General features: G+C 41.2%; 2 protein-coding genes across 7 annotated transcripts in view; both read right to left on the bottom strand.

Annotated features, from left to right (window-relative positions):
- Uimc1 (ubiquitin interaction motif containing 1) overlaps nt 1-26,853 on the bottom strand; it is a 126,005-nt gene that overhangs the window by 32,976 nt on the left and 66,176 nt on the right. For all 6 annotated transcript variants that reach the window (XM_045152981.1, XM_045152980.1, XM_045152984.1 and 3 more), the window contains one exon: nt 26,175-26,325. In XM_045152981.1, coding sequence (XP_045008916.1) covers nt 26,175-26,325 — 151 coding nt within the window. The remainder of the gene's footprint in view (nt 1-26,174; nt 26,326-26,853) is intronic.
- Nucleotides 22,192-22,542, bottom strand: LOC101609687 (small nuclear ribonucleoprotein G-like). Its single transcript, XM_045152986.1, has one exon. It carries the CDS (start codon nt 22,534-22,536, stop codon nt 22,306-22,308), a length of 231 nt encoding a protein of 76 aa, XP_045008921.1. The 5' UTR covers nt 22,537-22,542; the 3' UTR covers nt 22,192-22,305.

Here is a 26,853-nt window from a genome sequence, read left to right on the forward strand (position 1 = left end):
GAAGCCCTGGTGTGCCCATTCTCTTTGTCTATCTGTCTCTTTCTCTCAAATAAATTTAAAAAAAAATTGTTTTTTAAAAAAGAAGAAAGATCCAAAGTTCAAGACCAGTCTGGCCTCCCTTATCTCCAAAAGCAAGACCCTACTGCTTAGCAACAAAGCAATTATGACGGTAGTGGCTGATATTATAAAGAACAGAAGTGTGTCACAAACTCATCAACTTCAACTTTTAAAAGAAGAAAATCAGGCTGGAAAGATGGCTCCACGTTTAAAGACACTTGTTTGAAAAGCCAGATAGGACTGGTTCAATTCCCTAGTACCCAAAGCAAGTACCCCTAAGCACTGAGCCATTTCTCCAGCCCTCCTAATACCCATATGTCAAGCCATGTGCACAAATACTGCATGTGTCCCGAGTCTGTCTGAAGCAGCAGGAGGCACTAGTGTACCTACACACTCTCTCTCTCTCTCTCTCTCTCTCTCTCTCTCTCTCTCTCTCTCTGTGTGTGTCTTTCAAATAAATATATAAAAAATAAGAAAATCAAGACCAACATATAACATTTATCAAAGGAGACCTCTAGATGAAGTGAGTACTGACCAATACTCATGCTGCCCACACAATCCTTTCCATACCTTCATAGAAGTCTAGTGATTTACAGAGCACATTTTAAAAAACCAATACTTATACAACAGAGTTGGGCAAGTAGTTTTTTGTAAGTAAACTTTTATTGTAACATAAGCACCTTGTTCACTTACAAATTATCTATGGCTGCTTTGTGTAATAATGGAAGAATTGAGTAACTGTAACAAAGACTTGAATAGCTGTGATAAATTTAGTATGGCCTCGGTCTAGGCAGATGGCTTAGTGGTTAAGGCACTTACCTGAGAAGCTTAAGAACTCATGTTCGAAACTCTGGGTCCCATTTAACCAGATGCACAGTGACACAAGTGCACAATGTCACACATGTGCCACAAGGGGGCACACACATCTGGAGTTCGTTCACAGTGGCTAAAGGCCCTGGTGCACCCATTCTCTCTCTCTCTGCCTCTTTCTCTCACAAAATATTTTTAAAAATTAGATTTAGTACAGGCTTATAAAATTTGAAATATTTTTATCTGTCCTTTCAGCCACTGCTTCTTTTTATTTTTATTTATTTTCTTCAATGTAGGGTCTTGCTCTAGCCCAGGCTGACCTAGAACTCACTATGCAGTCTCAGAGTGTCCTCGAACTCACAGCAATCCTCCTACCTCTGCCTCCCAAGTGCTGGGATTAAAGACATGTGCCACCAGGCTCAGTTAGCCACTGCTTTTAAGGGTACATTTCTGGGCTAGAGGGATCGCTTAGCAGTTAAGTCATTTGCCTGCAAAGCCAAAGGACCCAGGTTCACTTCCCCACCCACGTTAGCCAGATGCACAAGGGGGAATACGCATCTGAAGTTTGTTTGCAGTGGCTGGAGGTCCTGGCGTGACCATTTTCTCTCTCTCTCTCTGTCAAATAAACAAACAGATAAATAAATAAAAGAGTATATTTTCTGAGGGTCTACCTACAGAATATTGTGTTAAATGCTGCAAAGGCAATTTTAAAAATGACAGTTACTAATAATAACAATTTTAAGCTTGTGTGTATAAATCATGAATGGTTCAGTCTTAAAGAACTTATTGGGTTTCACTCTTCTATAAATGAGGAGAGATCCTGAGATATTAGCATCAAAATATTTCTGTAATGTGTGAGCCTTCTTTGGATTCTGATTTCTACAAACCACATATAAAACACCACCATGAGACTCAAGGCTGTAAGATTCATGAAGCTAGCGAAACCCAGGAGGCTCAAACTCACAAAACGCACAAGACACAAGCTCAGAAAGTCACAAAACTCATGAATCCCCTCCCCCAGGTTAGATGAGCACTAAACAATTGTTGGAGAAGAGGAGAATTTTTAGTGGAGTTTCATTCAAATTGAGCATGGAATTTGGTGATGCCTTAGTCACCCATACTCCTACAAAAAGTCCCAATGGGGCTGAAGAGATGACTTAACAGTTAAAGCACTTGTGTGTGAAGCCAAAGGATCTCAGTTCAATTCCCCAGGACCCACGTAAGCCAGATGCACAAGGTGGCACATGCACCTGGAGTTCATTTGTAGTAGCTGGAAGCCCTAGTATGCCCATTCTGTGTGTGTGTCTCTCTCTCTCTCTGCCTCTTTTCATCTCTCACATAAATAAAAGTCCCAATAAACTAATGGCTCATCAAACTAGAATTGAGAGGGATCATTTATTTGGTCTGTTATTGGTGCCTTATATGGGGTAACTAGATGTTTGCTCATGTCTCACTAAGAAAAATCACACAGCATGGCTCTGCAACACAAAGGCATAATGAATAGGGATAAACAAACAGAACTGATCAGTGATGAAAGAGGAGATAGGACGAGCAAAAACACTGGAGACCTCAATGATGAGGGGACCCACTTCTACATTGCCAATCCAAAAAAAGAGTTACATGTGTATGGCACAAGTCTGGGCAGAGGTACTAGTCTAACAGTTTATGTAGTTAGTAGCTAAGGTGTGCTTCTATGTCCAGTAACATGGACATTAAAGTAGGATGATGGCCTGTTAAAAAGGAATCTAGCCGGGCATGGTGGTACATGCCTTTAATCCTAGCACTCAGTAGGTCGAGGTAGGAGGATCACTGTGAGTTCGAGGCCACCCTGAGAAGTGAATTCTAGCCTGGGCTAAAGTGAGATCCTATTTCAAAAAAGGAATCTAGGATCTAGATAGTAGGTGATAAGACCCAGTACCCATGCTATGTTCCAAAACATCCTTTTGTTCAATGTCCCATCACTTTATTTTCCTCTGTCAAATAATATTCCCCCAATGGAGAAACTGAATTAAGTAAACTTTGCATAATATGTTGAAATTTTGTGAATCTAAGAATGTCTAACAGTGTGGCATATTAGATAGATACTTCTGATATGTAATAGGAAGGCAGAGCCCAAAATAAAATCAAGACACACAGATATGTTGAATATCCTTTCTAAAATGCCTGAAACCAAAAGTGCTTCAGAATTTAAGGTATTTCAGATTTGGAGATATTTGCAAATAAGTAACAAAATATCTTGGGAAGGGCTGGAGAGATGGCTTAGCAGTTAAGCACTTGCCTGTGAAGCCTAAGGACCCTGGTTCAAGGCTCGATTCCCTAGGACCTACGTTAGCCAGATGCACAAGGGGGCACACGCGTCTGGAGTTCGTTTGCAGTGGCTAAGCAGCCCTGGCGTGCCCACTCTCCTCTCTCTCTTTCTCTCTGTCTGTCGCTCTCAAATAAAAAAATAAACAACAAAAAATTTAAAAAATATATCTTGGAAAAAGAACCTAAGTCTAAACATGAAATTATTTTGTATTTCTTATACATATTGCCTGAGGTGATTTTATATAATATTTTCAGTGTGCCTATAGTTGAACTGTGACTCACCACATAAGGTCAGGTATGGAATTTTCCATCTATAACATCATGTAGATGCTCAAAAAGTTTCAGATTTGGGAGTTGTGAATTAATAACCTGATTATATAACAGAATCCCAATACGGAAAGAGGAAGCAGTACTTGCCCTACCCTCCTCGTGAAGAAATATATCAAAATACACATGGTGGGGGGCTGGAGAGATTGCTCAGTAGTTAAGGTGCTTGCCTGTAAAGCCTAACAACCAGGATTTGATTCCCCAGTTCCTATATAAAGCCAGATGCACAAAATGGCGCACGCATCTGGAGTTCATGTGCAGAGGCCCTAGCGCACCCCTTCTCTCTCTCCCTCTCTTCTCTGTGTATAAATAGGTAAATAAAATATTTTTTAAAAAATATACATGGTAGCCGGGCATGGTGGCGCACACCTTTAATCCCAGCACTCGGGAGGAAGAGGTAGAAGGATTGCCATGAGTTGAGGCCACCCTGAGACTCCATAGTGAATTCCAGGTCAGCCTGAGCTAGGCCAAGACCCTACCAAAACAAAAACCAAAACAAAAGTAAATAAGTAAATAAATAGCTGTTTTGTTTTTTTTTTAGGGCTCTCATATTTATGAGAGAAAAGTACACTTTTAAATTCCTCTGTCTAGAGATATGTCCTGATTCCCTTCTCTCTCCTCCTCCTCCCCTCTCTCTTTATCTCTCTCCATCTCTCTCTCCCTGACCCTTCCCCTCCCATCTTTCACTCAGACTCTTGCTTTATGGCCCAGACTGGCCTTGAACTTGCATTCATCTAGTCTCAGTCTCCCTGCCTCACCCAATCCCAATTTCTTTTTAAAAATTTTTTGTTGTTGTTTATTTTTATTTATTTATTTGAGAGTGACAGACAGAGAGAGAGAGAATGGGCACGCCAGGGCCTCCAGCCACTGCAGACTAACTCCAGATGCGTGCGCCCCCTTGTGCATCTGGCTAACGTGGGTCCTGGGGAATCGAGCCTCAAACTGGGGTCCTCAGGCTTCACAGGCAAGTGGTTAACTTCTAAGTCATTTCTCCAGCCCCAGTCCCAATTTCTTTACATGTATCATTTTGGAGTTGGGAGGTTATGATGCTGTAATTTAAGCACTAGGCAGGTGAAGGCAGGAGGATGGAGAGTTGAAGGCAAGCATGGGCTATGAATCCTGTTTTATAAAGCAAAGAGAAGCATGGCTTTGAGCACCTAGTTCCTACTGATCCTGAACAGAACACCACCTCCTCTTCATAAGTCTTTAGCTTCCTCCTTTCATCATCAATGGTAATGAACTCTTTATTCTTTGTACTTGTTAACCATCCCTTTAAGTCTAATCCCAGTGCTCAGGAGGCAGAGGTAGGAGGACTGCTGTGAGTTTGAGGCCAGCATGGGACTTCAGAGTAAAACCTTACTTCAAAAAAAATTAAAATAAATAAACAAATAGATTAAAAAAAAAAAAACCTTGCAATAAAAAGGCAAATAATTTATCAAGAACTTATATTAGCTGCTAAAAACAATATTCAAAGTCCAGTAACTACTAGGCAAATTCTACAGAACATGCTATTCTAGATGCTTAACTTTAATAGAAAATAAAATGGATTTTGAAACTACACCCAGGGTCTGGGAAGAAGGCTCAGCACTTAAAGGCACTTGTTTGTGAAGCCTGAGTTCAATTCCCAAACCACCCATGTAAGCTGGATACAAAAGGTGGCACAAGCATCTGGTATTCATGTATAGCAGAGCAAGAGGGCCCAGTAGAAGCTCACGTGTACACATGATCAACAGCCAGGTGTGGTTGCACACACCTATAATCCCAGCACTCAGGAGACCAAGGTAGGAGGATTGCTGTGAGTTCAAGGCCAGCCAGAGACTACATAGTGAATTCCAGGTCAGCCTGGGCTAGAGCAAGACCCTACCTCGAAACCCCAAAAATAAATAAATAAATAAACTAACTTTAAAAACAAACTATGCCCAACATTCAGGAACTAAGACATGCATTTCCTTATCCTACTCATTAGAATTAAGCCATTCTTCCTTTGTGAGCGGCTACTGCCTTTACTTCTGAGTTGCTTACACTTGGTTATGCCCAAGACCATTGTTCTCCCTGGACTTTAGATTCCTCAACTACAGACCTGATACCTTCAGCACTATATCATCACTGTTGTCTTGAGCTCCCTGCCTTGTGCCTAGCATCTAGCATATACTTCACAAAGAGCAAAACATGAAAAAAAAAATTCAAGTTAAAAGTGGTTAATTAATGGAACTGGGAATGAACCTTGTTTTACTAACACTAGACTGCCAATGTAACTTTAGCTTACTCTCGCTGCTGCTGGTCTACATGCTGCAGGGCAGGTAATGCCCAGCTTCTCCTCATGCCATCTTTCCTTACCATCATGGAGCACTCCATTGAGACTATAAGCCAAAATAAATCCTTTCCTCCCATAAGCTGCTTCTAGGTTGAGTGTTTTGTGCCAGCAAGAAGGTGACTGCAACACACTCCTCCATGGAATCCCTTCTTCCCAACTCATCTTTTTATTTGGGGGGGGGGAGGAGTGGGTTGGATGGGGTCTCACTCTATCCCAGGCTGACCTGGAATTCATATGTAGTCTCAGGGTAAGCTTGAACTCACAGCAATCCTCCTCCCTCTGCCTCCTAAGTGCTGGGATTAAAGGTGTGCGCCACCACACCTGGCTCTCTTCTACTTTGATGTCATCATTTTCCTTACTACTATGAGGGTCTTGTGTAGATAGTGTCAGCCACTGTGAGATCATGTCACAACCACTTTGAAACACTAAATTTAGAACTGACTTAAATCAAGCCATACACAGTGCTCAAGCCTTTAATCCTAGTACTAGGAGGCTGAAGTAGGAGGATCAACATAATTTCAAGGCCAGCCTGAACTATAGTGACTTCCAGATCAGTCTGGGCTAGACTACCTCAAAACAAAACAAAACAAACAAACAAAAGAAAACTGACTAAAGTCAACCATAATTTAGAACAGACCCAATTCCATAAGACTGTGAAAATGAGTTGTGATAAATACCAGAGAGAACTTGAAAGAAGGAATGACCTCCTTTGATCATGGTCTCAGATATCACACCCTAGTTACCTGACTGCACTGTTTCATGTCAGTGGTGAGGCAAAAGCATGGCAGTAGGATGTGGTAGAGAACTGAGCCACAAAGTAGCCAGGAAGCAAAAAAAGGAAAGGAAGGAGAGCAAGACAGGAAGAAGCCAGGGACCAGATACCCGGTGACCTACTGCTTCTAACCAGATTCCACCTCCCATCACCTCCAAATACTGCCACCAAACTATGTTTGATCAGTGCTTTCATGATCTAATCACCTTTTTGTGACTGGATCCAGCAGCTGGGGACCAAGACTTCAAGACATGAGAACTTTGGAGGGACACATTTACATCCAATCAATAACAGAGTATTAGCCAAAAGCAGAATTTGCAATCACACCCCTTTATACCTTTTCTTCCTGCCTGGGACATACACATGAGCTCTAAAGATGCACTAGCCATGCTGAAACCATGAAAGCAGGAATGCATGAATTTTGGATTATGGAGCTAAGAGGTAAATCCCTTAAATTTTCATGTACACCACTTAGCTCCTATCTCACTCCAGACTTGTTATGTAAGAAACTGCAGTTACCTTCTCTTTGTTGGGACAAATCAACCCACCAAAAGCAGTTTATGGAAGGAAACGATTTACTTCAGGCTTACAGTTTTGAGGGGAAGGTTCTTCATGGTGGAAGAAGCTAGCTCACTTCACCATACATCTGTAGCAGAAAGAACAGCAAGCACAAGCTAGCTTTGAACACACAGTGAGCTGGGATAACCAGTCCCAAGGTCAACCCCAGTGACATACCTCATCCACTAAGGCTACACCAGCTATAAACCAAGTAGGAGCTTAATCACGAACACCTGAGGCTCTGGGAAACAGTCCACATTCAAACCAGCACAGGCGCCAAGAGCAATACAATAAAAGCCACATTAATACAAGCAAGAAGTTAGACTAATTTTACAAATTACATTCAGAGGGGACTGGTGTGATGGTTTAGTCAGTAAAGCACTTACCAAGAAGGGTGAGATCCTGAGCTTGGATCCCAAGCACCCACATAAATGTCAGATGTGGTGGTGTACACCTGTATTCCCAGTGCTTGTGACAGAGATAGGCTGATTCTCCAGGGCAAGCTGGCTAGCTAGCCCAGCTTAATCACTGAGCTCTGAATTCAAAGAGAGAGTTTCTCCTCAACAAATAATGTCCATGGGCCTTTGCCCTCCACTTGCACACCACACATGTGGGTGCATGTACACTCACACATACAAACATGCATGCATACTACACTCATACACATGTAAAGACATTATATTCTCAAAAAATTTTTAAAAAGAAATTACATTCTCTCCCTAAAATAAAAAAAATAATTAAAAAACTAAATTACATTCAGAGCCAGGTGTGGTGGCACAGCCTTTAATCCTAGCACTCGAGAGACAAAGATAGGAGGATCACCATGAGTTCAAGACCAGCCTGAGACTACATAGTGAATTCTAGATCAGCCTGGGCTAAAACAAGACTACCTCGAAAAGCCAAAAATAAAAAATAAAAATTACATCAGGGCTGGAGAGATAGCTTAGCAGTTAAAGTGCTTGCCTGTGATGCCTAAGGACCAAAGTTAGACTCCCCAGACCTGCGTAAGCCAGATGCACAAGGTAGCACATACATCTGGAGCTCATTTACAGTGGCTAGAGGCCCTGGCGTGCCCATTCTCATTCTCTCTCTCTCTCTCACACACACACAAATAAATAAATAAATATTTAGAAATGCATAGGGCTAGAGAGATGGCTTACTCCTTAAGGTACTTGCCTGCAAAGCCCAAGGACCCTAGTTCAATTCCCCAGTACCCACATAAGCTATATGCACAAGGTGATGCATGTGTCTGGAACACCTCTGAAGTGGCTGGAGGCCCTGGCGTGCCCATTCTCTCTATCTGCCTCTCTCTTTCTCTCTCTCAAAAAAAAAAAAATATATATATATATATATATATATATATATTAAATTCAAGCCAGGTGTGGTGGCGCACACCATTAATCCTAGCACTTGGGAGGCAGAGGTAGGAGGATCACCATAAGTTCAAGGCCACCCTAAGACTACATGGTAAATTCCAGGTCAGCCTGGACTAGAGTGAAACCCTACCTTGAAAAGTTGAAAAAAAAAATTACATTCATAAAACAGAAAAGGTCCAATTTTGTCTAACTTGATAAATTACGCTCACTGCAAGATGTTGAGGTCTATACAGATTTTTCCTGAACCACCCAAATCAAGCCTGTTCTTGGCCTCAGTCCTTCCTCACTATCTCCAAGGAATACCTATAAAAAGGATGTCTACCTCTCCCAACCCACTCAACCTATTCATCATTCCTTTTCTGGAGCTATCCCTGAAGAGAAGACACCCACAGTGACTCTAAGCTATGTCCCTCCAGCCAGGCCTGACATGTATTCAGTTAATGTCTTCAGCTTCCCAAACCCCCAACACCAACTTCTCACTCACTCAACTCTTTGACCCTTAGGCCTTGACATCTTCCCCTTACTTCTACCCAGATGACAGTTTATCCTTCACATGTTAGCATTGCAGAAACAAGCTAAGAAAAACTATGCAGAAAGAACTGGTCAGTAAGAGCAGCTACCATTTATTGACTAGGCACAATGCTATGTACTTTATAAGTATCTCAGGTTCTCATGACAACCCAATACTGTCAGACTAATTTTAGACAGGAGGAATCTTATCCTGAAAGACATAAATATCACTCAACGGCTAATATTACAGTGGAAACTTAAGTCCAGATCTGCCTAGTTACAGATTCCTCATTTCTTCCATTCCATAAAAGTGACAAAAATGCAATGTTGAAGCTAGGCATGGTGGTGCATGCCTTTAATCCCAGCACTTGAGAAGCAGAGGTAGGAGGACCACCATGAATTTGAGGCCACCCTGAAACTACATAGTGAACTTCAGGTCAGCCTGGGCTAGGGTGGAAGCCCCCTCCCCTTGAAAAAAAAAAACCATGTTGACTGTTTTCCCAGATTCCATCCCTGTCTTCCATCTCAATCATCTATTATCCACACAGAAACCTCAGTGATCCTTGGGCTAGGGAGATGGCTTAGCGGTTAAAGCACTTGCCTGCAAAGCGAAAGGACCCAGGTTCAATTCCCCAGGACCCACATAAGCCAGATGCACAGGGTGGCACATACATCTGAAGTTCGTTTGCAATGGCTGGAGGCCCTGGCATGCCCATTCTCTCTTTCTCAAATAAACAAATGAAAATAAAAATAATGAGCCAGGTGTGGTGGTACATGTCTTTAATCCCAGCACACCTTAAATCTCAGCACTCAGGAGGCAGAGATAGGAGGATCGCTGTGAGTTTGAGGCCACCCTGACAATACATAGTGAATTCCAGGTCAGCCTGAGCTAGAGTGAGACCCTGCTTGAAAAACAAAACAACAACAAAAAAAATTTAATGGGCTGAAGAGATGGCTTAGCAGCTAAGGTACTTGCCTATGAAGCCTAAGGACGTAGGTTTGACACCCTAGAACCCATGTAAGCCAGATGCACATGGTGGCACATGCATCTGGACTTTGTATGCAGTGGCTAGAGGCCCTACTGTGCCCATTCTCTCTCTCTCTCTCCCCCACTCCCCTCTCTTTCTCTCTCTTTCTCCCTCTAATAAATAAATAAATAAAAATAAAATATTTTTAAAAAATAAAGTGCTGGGCTGGAGAGATGGCTTAGCGGTTAAGCGCTCGCCTGTGAAGCCTAAGGACCCCGGTTCGAGGCTCGGTTCCCCAGGTCCCATGTTAGCCAGATGCACAAGGGGGCGCATGCGTCTGGAGTTCGTTTGCAGAGGCTGGAAGCCCTGGCGTGCCCATTCTCTCTCTCTCCCTCTATCTGTCTTTCTCTCTGTCTCTGTCACTCTCAAATAAATAAATAAAATATTTAAAAAAATAAAAAAAAATAAATAAAAAAAAATAAAGTGCTGGAGAGATGGCTTAGCAGTTAAGGCAATTTCACGTGCAAAGCCAAAGGATCCCAGTTTGACTCTATAGAACCCATAGAAGCCAGACGCACAAGGGGGCGCATACATCTGGAGTTCATTTGCAATGGCTGGAGGCCCTGGTGCACCCATTCTGTCCCCCTCTCTGCCACCCCCCTTAAATAAATAAAATAAAAATAAAGTTAAAAAAATAAAAACTTGGGGCTGGAAAAATGGCTTAGTGGTTAAGGCATTTGTCTGCCAAGCCAAAGGACTTCAGTTTGATTCCCCAGGACCCATGTAAACCAGATGTGCAAGTTCCTTTGCAGTGACTACAGGCCCTGGCACATCCATATTTTCCCTCTCTATCTCTCTCTGTCTTCCTCTTTCTCTTGCTCTCAAATAAATAAATAAATAAAATTTAAAAAAATAAAATTAAAATTAAAACTTTAATCCCAGCACTTGGGAGGCAGAGGTAGGAGGATTGCTGTGAGTTAGAGGCAACCCTGAGACTCCATAGTGAATTCCAGGTCAGCCTGGGCTAGAGTGAGACCCTACCTTGAAAAATAAATAAATAAATAAAAATAAAGGTGTATGCCACCATGCCTGGCTGTTCTTTAGGAAAGAAAAAAGAAACCTGAGTGATCCTTTAATATTCACACTTAGCTGAAATATTCATTCTTTATTCAAATCTTTCCAATGGTTACTCTCAAAGGAAAATCAGATTTCTGTTTCTCCTCTGCCCTTTTCCCTGTCCCCTCTCATCTCTTTCTTCCCTTACCACTCTCTCCCCACTCTCTCCCCTCCAGCTACACTCAAACCTGTTCACACTTCAAGTTCTTTGAAGTTACAATTTTCTTTGCCTGTTAACACATCCTCCTCCTCACTTGAAATTCTCTTCTTTCCTTTCAGTCCCTACTCAAATGCCACCTCCTAAATGGTAATTTTCTGACCACCTGTTTTAAACCGCTACCTCAGTACTCCCAATCCCTCTTCTGTTTTTCCCTCTAAAATATTTATCACCACTTGATATAGGGTGTATTTATATTTCATAGCCTCCCACTATTAGAACATAAGCTCTATGAAATGTCATATATTTATCCAATGTACCTGATATATAGTAAGTATTAATAAATATTTATTGAATGAGTAAACAGAAAGCTTTACTTTTCCTAAGTGTTCAAATAATAAGTGATTTCCAATGCATTTTCCAGAAAACAAGTGCAAAGGTAACCTGCCTTTGTTCCAGTCTATATCAATGCAACGAATCTTATTCCTTCAAACAGTGCTTTTAAGTATTCCATTTTCTATAGTTCTAATTAGCCATTAAATAAACTGAACAGATAAGCTAACTAAACTGGAGTATAATATCATCAGATAAAATAGAATAGGGAGCCAAGCATGATGGCACACGCCTTTAATCCCAGCACTTGGGAGGCAGAGATAGGAGGATTGCTGTGAGTTTGAGGCCACCCTGAGACTACATAGTGAGTTTCAGGTCAGCCTGGGCTAAAGAGCAAGACCCTACCTCAAAAAATCAAAAAGAAAAAAAAAAACTTAAAACAGGGTACTCAGGACATAGCTCAGCAGGTAGGGGGTACTTGCTGCACAAGCACGAGAACCTGAGTCTGATATCTGGAACCAATATTAAATACCTATAACCCCAGCACTGAGGGGGATGGAGACAGGATTGCTGGGACTCTCTGGTCAGTCAGGAGAGAGGGCTTAGAGCAAAGCTAATCAGACACATATTTAATGATATGCATAATTGTTATCGTGCTGCACAGTAACTAGGCATAAATGGTAGGCACTTCATGTAAATGATTCTAATTACTATTCATTTTATACAGCCAAATCAAGCATGCCTAGGATCAGCCTCAGGGAGAAACAGAAAGGAGGGAACGGAGTACTTAACTGCAGGAGATAAGTACTCTCCTATTCCACCCCTTAGGAATTAGGCAAATGTCTATAGGCTGGGTTATGTGTCTTCAAGAAGAGTAAATATTCCTTTCACAGCAAGGATTTAGGAATTAAGACTGAGAGGAATAAGAAGGAAAAAAAAAAAGCACTAAATTCTGTCTCTAGTAAGAAAGAAGGACATAAGCAAGTGGATAAGGGAACCAAATAAAGAGATCAGGTTTACTGAGGATCTAGTATATGCCACATAAACTAATAGGCGCCTCACATAATTGTTCAGTTCCCCAGCATACTATACCCCAAACCATTCCCCAGAAAGTGTAGTGCACAGGCAATGGATGATTCCAGTGAGGCTTTACTGCTTCAAATTCTCTCCAAGGGCCTAAAATGCCTCCAGAGAGGTGATTTAAGATAGGAAGCTAACACACACAAAAGGAGAGGAAGCTGTTGATCAGGGGCCATTTTCCCTGGCTTCCCGTCTTTTCTAAACCCACAAGACGGCAAAAGGCATCCTGTTCCTACGGGTTTATCTAAACCTATCTACCTTTCACAGCATGGACTAAGTCCCCCTCCCTGGGACATCATCCCAATTCATTACTTCTCTCTTTCCCACTGCACTTATCGTCAGGGACATTCACATGGGTATAAACCATTTAGTCTGATAAACTTTAATTAATTTCTTGAATAAATGTTTATACTCCCACTGAGATTAAAACTCCTTGGTAGCAGTAATCTTGTCCTAAATTTCTTTTTTAACTTTTTTTTTTTATGACAGCAAGAGAAGAGAGAGAGAGAGAATTGGCAGGCCAGGGCCTCTACCCACTGCAATTGAACTCCAGATGCCCATGCTACCTTGAGTGCTAGCTTATGTGGGTTCTGGGAAGTTGAACCTGGGGTCGTAGGCTTCCCAGGCAAGCACCTTAACCACTAAGCTATCTCTTCAGGACCTTAAATTTCTTTCTTAAAACATATTTTTAACGGGCGTGGTGGCGCACACCTTTAATCCCAGCACTCGGGAGGCAGAGGTAGGAGAATCACCGTGAGTTTGAGGCCACCCTAAGATGACAGAGTTAATTCCAGGTCAGCCTGGACCAGAGTGAGACCCTACCTCGAAAAATTTAAAAAAAAAATTTAAATTAAAAAAAAAAAAAAAAATATATATATATATATATATATATATATATATTTATTTATTTATATTTAAAGCCAGGCATGGTGGTGCACACCTTTAATCCCAGAACTTGGGAAGCAGAGGTGAGAGGATTGCCATGAGTCTGAGGCCACCTTGAGACTATATAGTGAATTCCAAGTCAGCCTTGGCAAGAGTGAGACCAAAAACCAAAAACAAAACAAAAAAAAAATTAAATCTTTATATTATTTATTTGAGGAAGAGAGAGAGAAAAGGAATGCCAGGGCCTCCAGCCACTGCAAATGAACTCTAGATGTATGTGTCACCTTGTCCATCTGACTTACATGGGTACTGGGGAATTGAACCTGGCTCCTTAGATTTTACAGGCAAGTGCCCTAATCACTAAGCCATCTCTCCAGCTCCCCTTAAATTTCTTCAATAACCCACACAAGGATTATCACCATTTTAAAAAAGTGTTTCATATTTAGATGAATTACAAGTGAATAGGAACAAAACTGGGCACGGGGGTGTCCTCCTTTAATCCCAGCACTCAGGAGGCAGAGGTGGGAGGATTACCATGAGTTTGAGGCCACCCTGAGACTAGAGTAAATATTAGGTCAGCCTGAGCTACAGTGAGACCCAACCTCAAAAAAAAAAAAAAAGGAAGCTGGGTATGGTGGCACACACCTTTAATCCCAGCACTCAGGAGGCAGAGGTGGGAGGATTACCATGAGTTTGAGGCCACCCTGAGACTAGAGTAAATATTAGGTCAGCCTGAGCTACAGTGAGACCCAACCTCAAAAAAAAAAAAAAAAGGAAGCTGGGTATGGTGGCACACACCTTTAATCCCAGCACTCAGGAGGCTGAGGTAGGAGGATTGTTGTGAGTTCGAGGCCACTCTGAGACTACATAGTGAATTCCAGGTCAGCCTGGGCTACAGTGAGACCCTACCTCGAAAAACCCAAAAAAATAAATAAATAAAAGTATATAGGAATAGGTTGTAAAAATGAATTAAAGCTCTTTCCATACCTGGCTGAGCAAGAGTTAATCAAGGGTCAATCTACCACCATCCTCAGTGGACACGCCAGGGATGCAATAGGCTTGCAGGCAGCCACAGTTGATGTTCACGGAGGTTAGGGGACAGGTTAGGAAACGAGCAGACCTACCAGCCAGGACATGGTGGAGCTGGCATCCAGCCCTAGGTTAGGCTCTGTAGCCCTGATGGTCCTGAAACTCTACGCAGCCAGGCTGACCTCAAACTCAAGACAATCTTCCTGCCTTAACCTTCCAGGTGGTTAGGTTACAGGCATTTATCACTACCTTTGGCTTCCATAGCCACCCTTAACTTGGTGTTGGAAAATTGACTTCTGGGAAAAGTGAGGTTTCCATACCAGAGTTTGGGGCCCAGGTTGGCATCAGATCAGGCCTCCCTCCGCTTGCTTGCTGCTTTCTGGCCTTGTGCCCCAATGTCCACTTTCTTCCTGAGTCACTTGCTTGTGTGTTACTAAGTTACTTATGGAGCCTATTTGTTACACAATCTTGGTACATGCTTAAAAATGGGGCTGAAGAGATGGCTTAGCAGTTAAGATGTTTGCCTGCAAAGCCAAAAGACCCAGGTTTGATTCCCCAGGACCCATATTAGCCAGATGCACAAGAGGGCGCACACATCTGGAGTTCACTTGCAGTGGCTGGAGGCCCTGGCATGCCCATTCTCTCTCTCTCTCTTTTCCTCCCTCCCTCTTTCTCTGTCAAATAAATAAAAATATTTTTTTAATGGGGGCTGTTGATACAACTTTATGGTTCACATAGTTTAAGAAACCAGTTGGCAGGGTCTGTGGTGGGTGGGGGACATGTAGTACAAATCTTCAGTCTTCTTCGCTGAGAAGTGAGGATAATTACACACCTGGAACCTTCATAGATACTCTATGAAAGATCTTTGTGTTATGTTCTGAATAAAGATTCCTTATGATTTTTGATGTGGGAACCTATTTTAGGATCTTAAGTTATACTTAACATTCTTGCAAAGATAATAGTTTCTCAAGATTTTTTTTTCTGTTACAGCAAATTGAAACCAGGGCCTTTTTCAATTAGGCAAGTGTTCTATCACTGAGAAGTATCTTTCCATTGAATGTCCTCAACTTGTAATTTTTAAAATATTTATTTGGAATCAGGCATGGCAGTGTATACCTTTAATCACTGCACTCAGGAGACAAAGGTAGGAGGATCAACATGAGTTCAAGGCCACCCTGAGACTACATAGTGAATTCCAGGTCAGCCTGGGCTAGAGCGAGACCCTACCTCGAAAAACCAAAAATAATAAATAAATAAGTAAAATATTTTTTTAAAAAATGAATTAAATTTCTGGTCAACAACCTGGCATTGACATGAAAAATACAGGGGCTGAGAGATGGTTCAGCAATTAAAACACTTGCTTGCAAAGCCTACCAGCTCAGCATTCATGTAAAGCCAAATGTACAAAGTAGAGCATGCACCTGGAGGTCATTTACAGCAGCAAGAGGTCCTGGTGCATATATTTATTCTCTCTCTCTTTGCAAATAAATAAATAAAAATATTTTAACAAGAAAAGAAGAATGTAACATTTCAAATAGCTTAAGAGAAGTGTTTGTATGATAAAGAATATGACTATCCCTCAGGATATAGCTGATACCTTCAGGGAGAGGTCTGAGACATTAGGATCAGATCTATATGACATATGGCATTCAAAAATATCGGGACTAGGGCTGTAGAGATGGCCTAGCAGTTAAGATGTTTGCCTGCAAAGTATAAGGACGCAGGTTTGATTCTCCAGTATCTATGGAAAGCCAGATGCCCAAGGTGGTACATGCATCTGGAGTTCATTTGCAGTGACTAGAGGCCTTGGTGCTTCCATATTCATTCTCTCTTTCTCTCTCTCTCAAATTAAAAAAAAATGAGGGGCTGGAGAGATGGCTTAGCGGTTAAGCGCTTGCCTGTGAAGCCTAAGGACCCCGGTTCGAGGCTCGGTTCCCCAGGTCCCACGTTAGCCAGATGCACAAAGGGGCGCACGCGTCTGGAGTTCATTTGCAGAGGCTGGAAGCCCTGGCGTGCCCATTCTCTCTCTCCCTCTATCTGTCTTTCTCTCTGTGTCTGTCGCTTCAAATAAATAAATTAAAAAAAAATGAGTATTTTAAAAAATAAAAAATATGGGCTAGAAAGATGGCTTAGCAGTTAAGCACTTGCCTGTGAAGCCTACAGACCCCGGTTCGAGGCTCAATTCCCCAGGACCCACAATAGCCAGATGCACAAGGGGGCATGCACATCTGGAGTTTTGTTTGCAGTGGCTGGAAGCCCTGGAGCGCCCATTCTCTACCCCCCTCCCTCCCCTCCCCCCCTCTCTGCTGCTCCCAAATAAATAAATAAAAATAACCAAAAAAACTTTTTAATTAAAAATATATCAGGACTGGCTGCAGTCAGTATACTAATTACCTCCCAGATCACTGTACTCAATAAAATTATTCTTCCCCCACAAAAAAAAAAAAGAAGTATTAGGACTTCCTATTATATCAAAGAACACATCTCCGTCTTTGTAAGACTCAGGATGCAACTCCTACTGAGCAACATTACACAAGATCATTGGCCCAGACATGGTAACACAGCTTCAATCCCAGGACTTGAGAAACTGAGATAGAAGAATCACCATGAGTTTTGAGGCCAGCCTTGGTTACAGAGCAAATTCCAGGTCAGTCTGAATTAGAATGAGAGCCTACTTAAAAAAAAAAAAAAAAAAAAAAAATCGGGCTGGATAGAGATGGCTTAGTGGTTAAGGTACATGCCTACAAAGCCAAATGACCCAGATTCAATTCTCCAGGTCCCACATAAGCCAGATGCATATGGAGGAACATGCATCTGGAGTTCATCTGCAGTAGCTAGAGGCCCCGGCTTGCCCATTCTCTTCCTCTCACTCTCTCTGTCTCTAATAAATAAATATAAATAAAATCTTTAAAAAATAGATAATCTCTCTCTCTGACTGGATAAAAAAGTTCTATTTGTACCTGATGATGTCAGTTTAGCAAGTTCAATGAGAAAAGCCTGGTTCTGATAAGTCTAGATTTAATCTCAGAAAATTCAGAAACAAGCCAAATCATTTCAGCAGGAAATACTTGGGATTTCTCCACTACACTCTAGTAAAAGTTAGGGTTAAGAGCAGATATCATGAACGGCAAAGCCTCCTATTAAGTATAAGCTAGCAAAGTCCAGTAAGGGAAGTGTCAGTAGAAACTAGCAAATATTATTCTTACCTAATATTTCTGACCTGAAAGAGGTCATCTATTTCTGAAGCTCAAAGGGGCTTTCAGCTTCTCAAATTCATTTATTTCTGGACCTCAGTGCTGAGTAAGTCATTGGCTCAGATGACTAACATCAACTGTAGAAGTGACTGGTAAGACAGACAAGTCAGTCAACCTTCCCCCTCTGTTCACCAAATTCTCAGCCCTAGAAGTCTTTCAGTCACTTGAACTCCCAGCTTAAAACAAAAACAAAAACAACAGACTAACACCTCTATCAAATCAAATCCACTTGATTCCAGCCCTTTGATGCTCTCTCATTACATACAGGTAGTTGATGATCACATTTATGTCCTAAATTTTCATTCTATATAAGAAACACAGCCAGGCATGGTGGCACATGCCTTAATCCCAGCTCTTGGGAGGCAGAGGTAGGAAGATCAATGTGGGTTCAAGGCCACCCCAAGACTACAGAGTGAATTCCAGGTCAGCCTGGACTGAAGCAAGACCCTACCTCAAACCATCCCCCCCAAAAGAAACACAATACTGTGTAGACCCTTTAAAGTGATCACAATTTCATTACTGAAAACAATAACATTAGCTAATAGTTCTTAAGCATTTACTATGTGCTACATACTATGTTAAGTCCTTTCCTTAAAATATCTCATTTAAGGGCTTGAGAGCTGGATCAGTGGTTTAGGCACTTGCCTTAAAGCCTAATGATCTGGGTTCAATTCCCCAGTGCCCACGTAGAGCCAGATGCACCAAGTGGTACATGCATCTGGAGTTCATCTGCAGCAGCTGGAGGCCCTAGAGCACTCATTCATTCTCTTTCTTTTCTCTCTTCTTGCAAATAAATATTTTTTAATTAAGTTATTTTTTATTAACAACTTCCACAATTGTAAACAATATCCCATGGTAATGCCCTCCCTCCCCCAACAAATAAATATTTTTAAAAAATAAAGATAAAATAATTATATATATCATTTAATCTCAAAAAACTGAATAAACTAATTACTCTTAACTGACAGACACATAAAAGAAAACGTGAAAACTAGTATAGGTCACACATTACTAAGTGACAGAAATGAAAGTCAACCTTAAATTGAATGGGCTCCAGAGCTGATCTTTTAATTTCTACTGTATACCAGGAACATATCCTTGGGAAGAAAATCCAAATACAGCAACAGCTTTAGGCATAACAGGCTCACTGCCATGTAATTATAATTGGTAACATGATGCCCTTTACATATTCAATAGTTAACTAAATGGAGGCAATCCAAATAATGCAACATTACGTAAGTATTGAAATTATTTTGGAGGGCTGGAGAGATGGCTAAATGGTTAAGGCACTTGCCTATAAGGCCAAAGGATCCAGGTTCTATTCCCCAGGACCCACCTAAGCCAGATGCACAAGGTGGCACATGCCTCTGGAGTTTGTTTGCAGTGGTTGGATGCCCTGGTGCACCCATTCTCTCCCTCTCCTCCCTCTCTCCCTCTCTCTCTCTCTGCCTCTTTGTCTCTCTCAAATAAATAAATAAAAATAAAATACAAAAAAATTATTTTTGGGAATGCAGATAGCTCAGCAATTAAGCACTTCCTGCGTAAGCAGGAGGGCCCAAGGAGGCCTGAGAAACTGCTCAAATTCCATCCCCAGTATCCACATAAACAGCTGAGTGTAGTCATGTGTGCTTGTAACCCCAGTGCCATGGAGAGTAGAGACCCAAGAATCACAGGAGCTTGTGAACAAACAGCTCCAGGATCAGTAATAGACTCCAGCTCAAAACTAGAATGGGCACAGGCTGGAGAGATGGCTTAGTGGTTAAGAATTTGCCTGTGAAGCCTAAGGACCCAGGTTTGAGGCTCAATTCCCCAGGACCCACGTTAGCCAGATGCACAAGGGGGTGCATACGTCTGGAGTTCGTTTGCAGTGGCTGGAGGCCTTGGCATGCCCATTCTCTCTCTCTCTCCCCCCTCCCCCTCTGTCTGTTGCTCTCAAATAAATAAATAAAAATAAACAAAAATTTTAAAAAAAAGACTAGAATGGGCAGAAGATAGATGGAGCAGGATAGCCAATGACATTCCACATCTGTTACCACAGACAAGCACACCCAACCACAGGTGAGTGTATGGAATATACCATGGGCACATACATGTGCATATACCACACACACACCAAAATAAAAATTAAAAAAAATTACAGATAACTTAGATAGAATGGGGAAAATTTATACTATAAATAGAAAATGATGAACGCAAGATTTTATAATCAGATCTCAACTACAAAATAATAATAATAATAATAATAATAATAATAATAATAATAAAACACACATGCAAGGCCAGGCAACACATGCCTTTTGTCCTAGTACTCTAGGAGCTGAAGTAGAGGGATCACTATGAGTTTGAGGTCAGCCTGGGGCTCTACAATGAGTTCCAGGTCAGCCTGGGTTAGTGTGAGATCCTACCTCAAAAAAAAAAAAAGGAAGGGAAGGGGATAGAAGGGGAAGAAAAGGGAGGGGAGGGAAGGGAGAAGGAAGGGAGTAAAAGGTCTGGAGAGATGGCTCAGCAGTTAAAGTCACCTGCTTACAAAGCCTGATGGCTCAGGTTTGACTTCCCAGTACTCATGTAAAAGCCAGGTGCACAAAGTGGCATATGCATCTGGAGTTTGTCTACAGTAGCAAGAAGCCCTGGAGCACCTATTTTCTCTTTCTCTCTCTGCTTACAAATAAATAATAAGTAAAAATATTTATATGATAGAGGATTAATATCTAGGATATACAAAGAACTCAAAAAGTTAAATAATAAGGAATCAAACAAGCCAATCAAAAAATGGGCTATGGAGCTAAATAGAGAGTTCTCAAAGGAAGAAATACGAATGGCATATAAGAATCTAAAAAAATGTTCTACGTCACTAGTCATCAGGGAAATGCAGATTAAAACTACATTGAGATTCCATCTCACTCCTGTCAGATTGGCCACCACCATGAAAACAAATGATCATAAATGTTGGCGGGGATGTGGAAGAAAAGGAACCCTTCTACACTGCTGGTGGGAATGCAATCTGGTCCAGCCATTGTGGAAAACAGTGTGGAGGTTCCTAAAACAGCTAGAGATTGATCTACCATATGACCCAGCTATAGCATTCCTAGGCATATATCCAAAGGACTCATCTCATTTCCTTAGAAGTACGTGCTCAACCATGTTTATTGCTGCTCAATTTATAATAGCTGGGAAATGGAACCAGCCTAGATGTCCCTCAACTGATGAGTGGATAATGAAGATGTGGCACATTTATACAATGGAGTTCTACTCAGCAGTAAAGAAAAATGAAGTTATGAAATTTGCAGAAAAATGGATGGACCTGGAAAGTATTATACTAAGTGAGGTAACCCAGGCCCAGAAAGCCAAGCGCCACATGTTCTCTCTCATATGTGGATCCTAGCTACAGATGATTGGGCTTCTGCATGAGAATGAAAATACTTAGTAGCAGAGGCCAGTAAGGTAAAAAGGAGACATAAAGGGTAGAGAAAGGAAGGGTTGATATTGTATATATGTAATTACAATGATTGTAATGGGGAGGTAATATGATGGAGAATGGAATTTCAAATGGGAAAGTGTAGGGGTGGGGAGCAAGGGAATTACCATGGGATATATTTTATAATCATGGAAAATGTTAATAAAAATTAAAAAATATATATTTATATGTACGTATACACACACAGTGTATGTTTGTATGCACATGCATGTATGCATGTGTATGCAACAGAAAGATCTGGGGGGCTGAGAAGATGGCTCAAGGATTAAAGGCACTTGTGTGCAAAGCCTGCCAGCCCAGGTTCAATTTCCCAGCCACCTATGTAAGCAGAAAGTGACACATGTATCTGAAGTTCATCTGTAGTAGCAAGAAGCGCTGGCATGCCCATTCACTTTTTATCTCCCTCTCTCTTGCAAATTATAAATTATGTGTATGTGTGTGTGTTTGCCCCAAGATCCAACTAAGAGCTTTTTAACTGCAGCAACTTTAATATACACTATTAGAGCTGGAACTACTGCAACTGCTGGCACTAGACTTGCCCTCCAATGGATCCTCATTTTAAAGGATTTCAAGTGGACTCATTGCAATTACAAGGCCTCGAAAGAGTACTGTATTATTATTCTTCATCACTACCTCCCCAGGTTGGGGGCTGGCAATATGCACACCTGCTGCCTTCCTTGGATGTGGAAGCTGTTTCTCAGGTTCCCTCTCCAGAATAAACCCTGATTCCCCCATCACACGTGGTCACTATGGTAGGCACGGTATCTAGCACAGAAAATTGACAGGGCAGACATTCGAATGCATCAGCCAAGGTTATCTAGAGTCACCAAAGCCACTGGCACCCAGCCCCTTTCCTTTTTTTTTTTTTTTACATTTTGCAAAAAGTTTAATATGAAAATGTACACGACCTGATTTCACATCAGTAGTAAAATAGGCCTTTTGAGAAGGGGGCATGAATTCCTCTGAAAAGCCACTGTTTAAACTCGTTCCAAAGCTTCCAACATGATGATGCTATTTCCTCGTATGACCACCATCCCAATATTATCTTGCTGCCCACTAGTTGCCATTTCCACACATTCATTGATCACAAGACTCATGAAGGGATCAAATCCCTGCAGTATTCCTTGGACATGTCTGCCACCATTTAATTTCAGTGATAACTTCTTGTCCATAAATTTCTTCAGCTCGGGAGGGTGGGCCTTGCTCATGGCAGCTCGTCCGCAGGACCCGCCCCTTCCACTTTTTTTTTGAAAACGATCTAAATTTACTAATAAAGACAAGTTAAATACCAAACATGTAGCATAGTCCTATTTATGTAAATAGTGCCTAATTTTAAGCATTCAATAAATCTGTCATTGTTATTACAACAAACATATACTACATAACAAGCAGAAAACTCAATAACTTATTAAATTACAAGCTTAGGGGGAAAAAAAGCCAAGCATGGTGGCACACACCTTTAATCCCAGCACTTGGGAGGCACAGGTAGGAGAATCACTGTGAGTTCAAGGCCATCTTGAGACTACATAGTGAATTCCAGGTCAGCCTGGGCTAGAGTGAGAACCTACCTCAAAAACAAAAAACAAACAAAAAAAAAAAAAAATTACAAGCTTAGAAGCTTCTTCATATAACTAAGGCATAAATATTACTTTAGGAAAATTAAATAACATTTATTCTTTCTGGAAATTATACAGTTTAAAATTGGCACTGAGAATATTCCAATGCTTCCAGTTACCTAAGGATTACATTCCATTCAGTATGTTGGGTCACAGAGAGCTAGCTATGCTGACAATATTTAGAGGTTAAATATATAGACAAAAAATACAGACAATAAGCAAGATCAGGCTGGTATTTTATGGAATGTGATTAATATCTTACAAGAATAGGAGCAGGGATAAGGGACATAAGATTATAACTAGATGGGAATATGACCAATTTGCAATATGCTCATATATTAAAGTTACCAGTAAAAACCATGTATCTCAGGCTACAGTGAGACCCTACCTTGCTATACATCTGACAGAGGATTGATACCCAGAATATACAAAGAACTCATAAAACTAAATAATAAAAAAATCAAACCCAATTAAAAAATGGGCTAGGGAACTAAATAGAGTTCTCAAAAGAAGAAATACAGATGGCATATAAACATCTAAAAAAATGTTCTATATCCTTAACCATCAGGGAAATGCAAATTTAAACTACTTTGAGATTCCATCTCACTCCTGTTGGAATGGCTATTATCAAAAAATCAAATGACAATAAATGCTGGCAAGGATGCAGAAAAAGACACTGTTGGTGGGAATATAATCTGGTATAGCCATTGTGGAAGTTCCTGAGACAGTTAAAAATAGATTTACCACAAGACCTAGCTACACCACTACTAGGCATATATCCTAAGGATTTGTCTCACTACCTTAGAGATACTTGCACATCCATGTTTATTGCTGCTCTATTCACAGTAGCTAGGAAATGGAACCAACCTAGATGTCCCTCAACTGATGAGTGGATAATGAAGATGTGGCACACTTATACAATGGAGTTCTACTCAGCACTAAAGAAAAATGAAATTATGATATTTGCAGAGAAATGGATGGACCTAGAAAAGATTATACTCAGTAAGAGTCCCAGGTCCAGAAAGCCAAGCACCACATGTTCTCTCATTTGTGGATCCTAGCTACAAACTCAGTAGCAGAGGCCAGTAAGTAAAAAGGGACTATAAGGGAGTAGGGAGAATGGAGGACTTAAGGGGATGGCACTGTATATATGTAAGTAGAAGAACAGCTTAATGGGGGTGGAAAGACCTAAGTGAGGTCAAGGGAAGAGACTGAATAGTCAATAAAAAAAAAAGTAGGGTGAGGGAGGGCTAATCAAAACCCATGAGGGTATGAATAAGTCATATGGAAACCTACTTTTTTGGACAATGGTGCATCCAGAAGCCTTAGACTGTATTAGAAAAATTTCAGCTTCAGGGATGGGATACCTTCCAATGAGTTCTTGGCCAGGGAGGTCCTGATTCCCCCAAAACATTACAGGCCATTGCTGAGGCTTCCCACCAGGAACAGATGCTCAGACCCTACTGCAGAAGACTTCACATGCTTTGGCTGCAAGGCCACTGAGAAATCTTGCTGGAGCTAAGATGAAAAACCTCCTCTCTGTAGACTAGCTGACAGAAAGCTAGAAAAATCTATGTTGCATGCAGCTCCATGGGAGAGAGAAGCCATCAGTGGAGATAAACAACAGTGGATACTGCAAGCATTAAATCTGGCCAGCCAGGCCAAATGAGACAACAGGTGCAATAGTGACATGTCTGTTATGGGGGAAACCCCATAACAACTGTTCTCTAATTGGACTGGAGGCCCTCTCCATGGGAGGGAACACATGCCTGATACTGAAAACCTATGATGGGGGAAGTCACCAGCCTTAAGGGTGTATGTAACGCCAGCTGGCGTCTGGCTAAATGCATATATTATGCTCACCAAACTACCTGATAAGCACTTCTCTTAATGTTCATGCCCATATATTAATGCTACTCTCACCTCTGGTTAGGGAAGTTTCTCTTTTCAGGTGGCGGTGGCGGTGACCTACCTCTGGGATGACTCAGAAGGCCCCATAGTGCTGAGAAGTGACAGAGGAGTGCACAGCTCTGAAAACATCTCTACCACATCTTCCAAGGCTCAGGGTTCATTGCAGAAGTAGAGGGAAGAATCTAAGAGCCAAAGGAAGGGCAGGACTCCTTCCAATGCACTCTTCCAGACACAAAATGGCCTGGATATCCATGACCTTGCAGTGCCTGGCACGACCCACACAAGACCCTCATAATAGGAGGAAAAGATGATGACATCAAAATAAAAGAGACTAATTGAGAAGGGGAGGGGATATGATGGAGAGTGGAGTTGCAAAGGGGAATGTGGAGGGAGGGAAGGAATTACCATGGTTTACTGTCTATAGTTATGAAAGTTGTCAATTAAAAAAAGTAAAAAAAAAAAAATAGAGAAACTGATTGAGAGGGGGAGGGATAGGATGGAGAGTGGAGTTATGAAGAGGAAAGTGAGGGGGAGGGAATTACCATAGTTTATTGCCTATAATTACAACAGTTCCAATAAAAAAATTTTAAGAAAAGAAAATAAATGGAATATTAAATTTAAACAAACAAAAAGACCATGTATCTCACACAACATAAAAACAATGGCTTTCAGTGTGCTCTGAGAGAGATAAACCGGTAGCTCCAGCATAACTCAGCAGAGACATACTTAATATGAAAATATGGAAATTTTTACAGCTGGGCATGGTGGCTCATACCTTTAATCCCAGCACATGGGAGGCAGAGGTAGGAGGATCTCGGTGAGTTTGAGGCCACCGTGAGATTACATAGTGAATTCCAGGTCAGCCTGGGCTAGAGCAAGACCCTACCTTGAAAAACCAAAAGATAATAATAAGAAAAAGAAGAAGAATTTTTAACTGTCTCATAGCAGTTTCCACTAAAATAAACCACAAAACACTTATTTTGGGGGGAAAAAGGGGGCAACTCTAGCACTTCATTTCACAAGTTCCCCAGGAGTCTCAATATTTGAATAAATGAACTGAAATGTCTGCTCCACTGCACTGCACTGGCTTCTGGCCTATCTACAGCAAAGAGTAAGTTGAAGCATTAGAAGTGGGAAGATTTTTTTTTCCTTTCTCTTTCTCTTTCTCCTGAGGTACATGTTACAAGGTAATATAGCTACTAAAAGTAATAAAGATGTTGAAAGTACTAGAATTATTAACTAAAGAGGAAACAATTCAGAACTTTACAAAATCACCATGCAAAGCAAGTTGGAGTTTGGCTGTCCTGGTGAGTTTTTACCTGTTCGTTGCTCCGTCGGACCACTGCAGTACATGGCATGTTGCTCAATCTTTGTGAGTGGGAAGCCTTGGTTACACAGTGGGCAGGACACTTGGGTACTAGATGAGAAGGCAGAAGGATTTTCTTTCTTACCATCTTCTCTGTTATTAATCTGAGGAACAAGGCAAATAGCAATTGTAATTGCTTTAACTTACAGAATGTTTTCTCTCCCAAATTATTGCAAGAAAGAATGTCCCATATTTCATTTACCTTCAAAGAAATATTATCGATCAGTTTATACCAGATTCAGAAGCAAGGATTGGAAGATGCTACTAATGTAAGTAAAATTTACTCAGAGTCTGTCAACTATATACTAAGCACCACATATGTACTATTTAATCCTCTCAGATTTACAAAGGTATTGCCATACACTTTTTACATGTGAAAAAGTATTATCCAGCACAGTAAAGCAACTTGCACAAAGCCATAAACAAGCAGGTAGAAGAGTTAAGATTCAAACCTAGGAATAACTGCTCCAAACCTCAAGAGTGCTGACCACAATGCTGAAACAGTCTTCACTGCACACAAGTACTGTCTGTGCTACACTGCATGTCTTATATAGCAATAACATCCTAAAGGTAACTTTTTCAATCTCTCACACATACGTGCATGTGCGCGCACACACACACACACACACACA

The sequence above is a fragment of the Jaculus jaculus genome, chromosome 6, assembly GCF_020740685.1.
Source record: "Jaculus jaculus isolate mJacJac1 chromosome 6, mJacJac1.mat.Y.cur, whole genome shotgun sequence".
NCBI classification, from domain to species: Eukaryota; Metazoa; Chordata; class Mammalia; order Rodentia; family Dipodidae; genus Jaculus; species Jaculus jaculus.

Bases quoted from the DNA above. Each gene is read 5' to 3' on its own strand.
- LOC101609687 (XM_045152986.1), bottom strand. From the start codon at position 22,536: ATGAGCAAGGCCCACCCTCCCGAGCTGAAGAAATTTATGGACAAGAAG.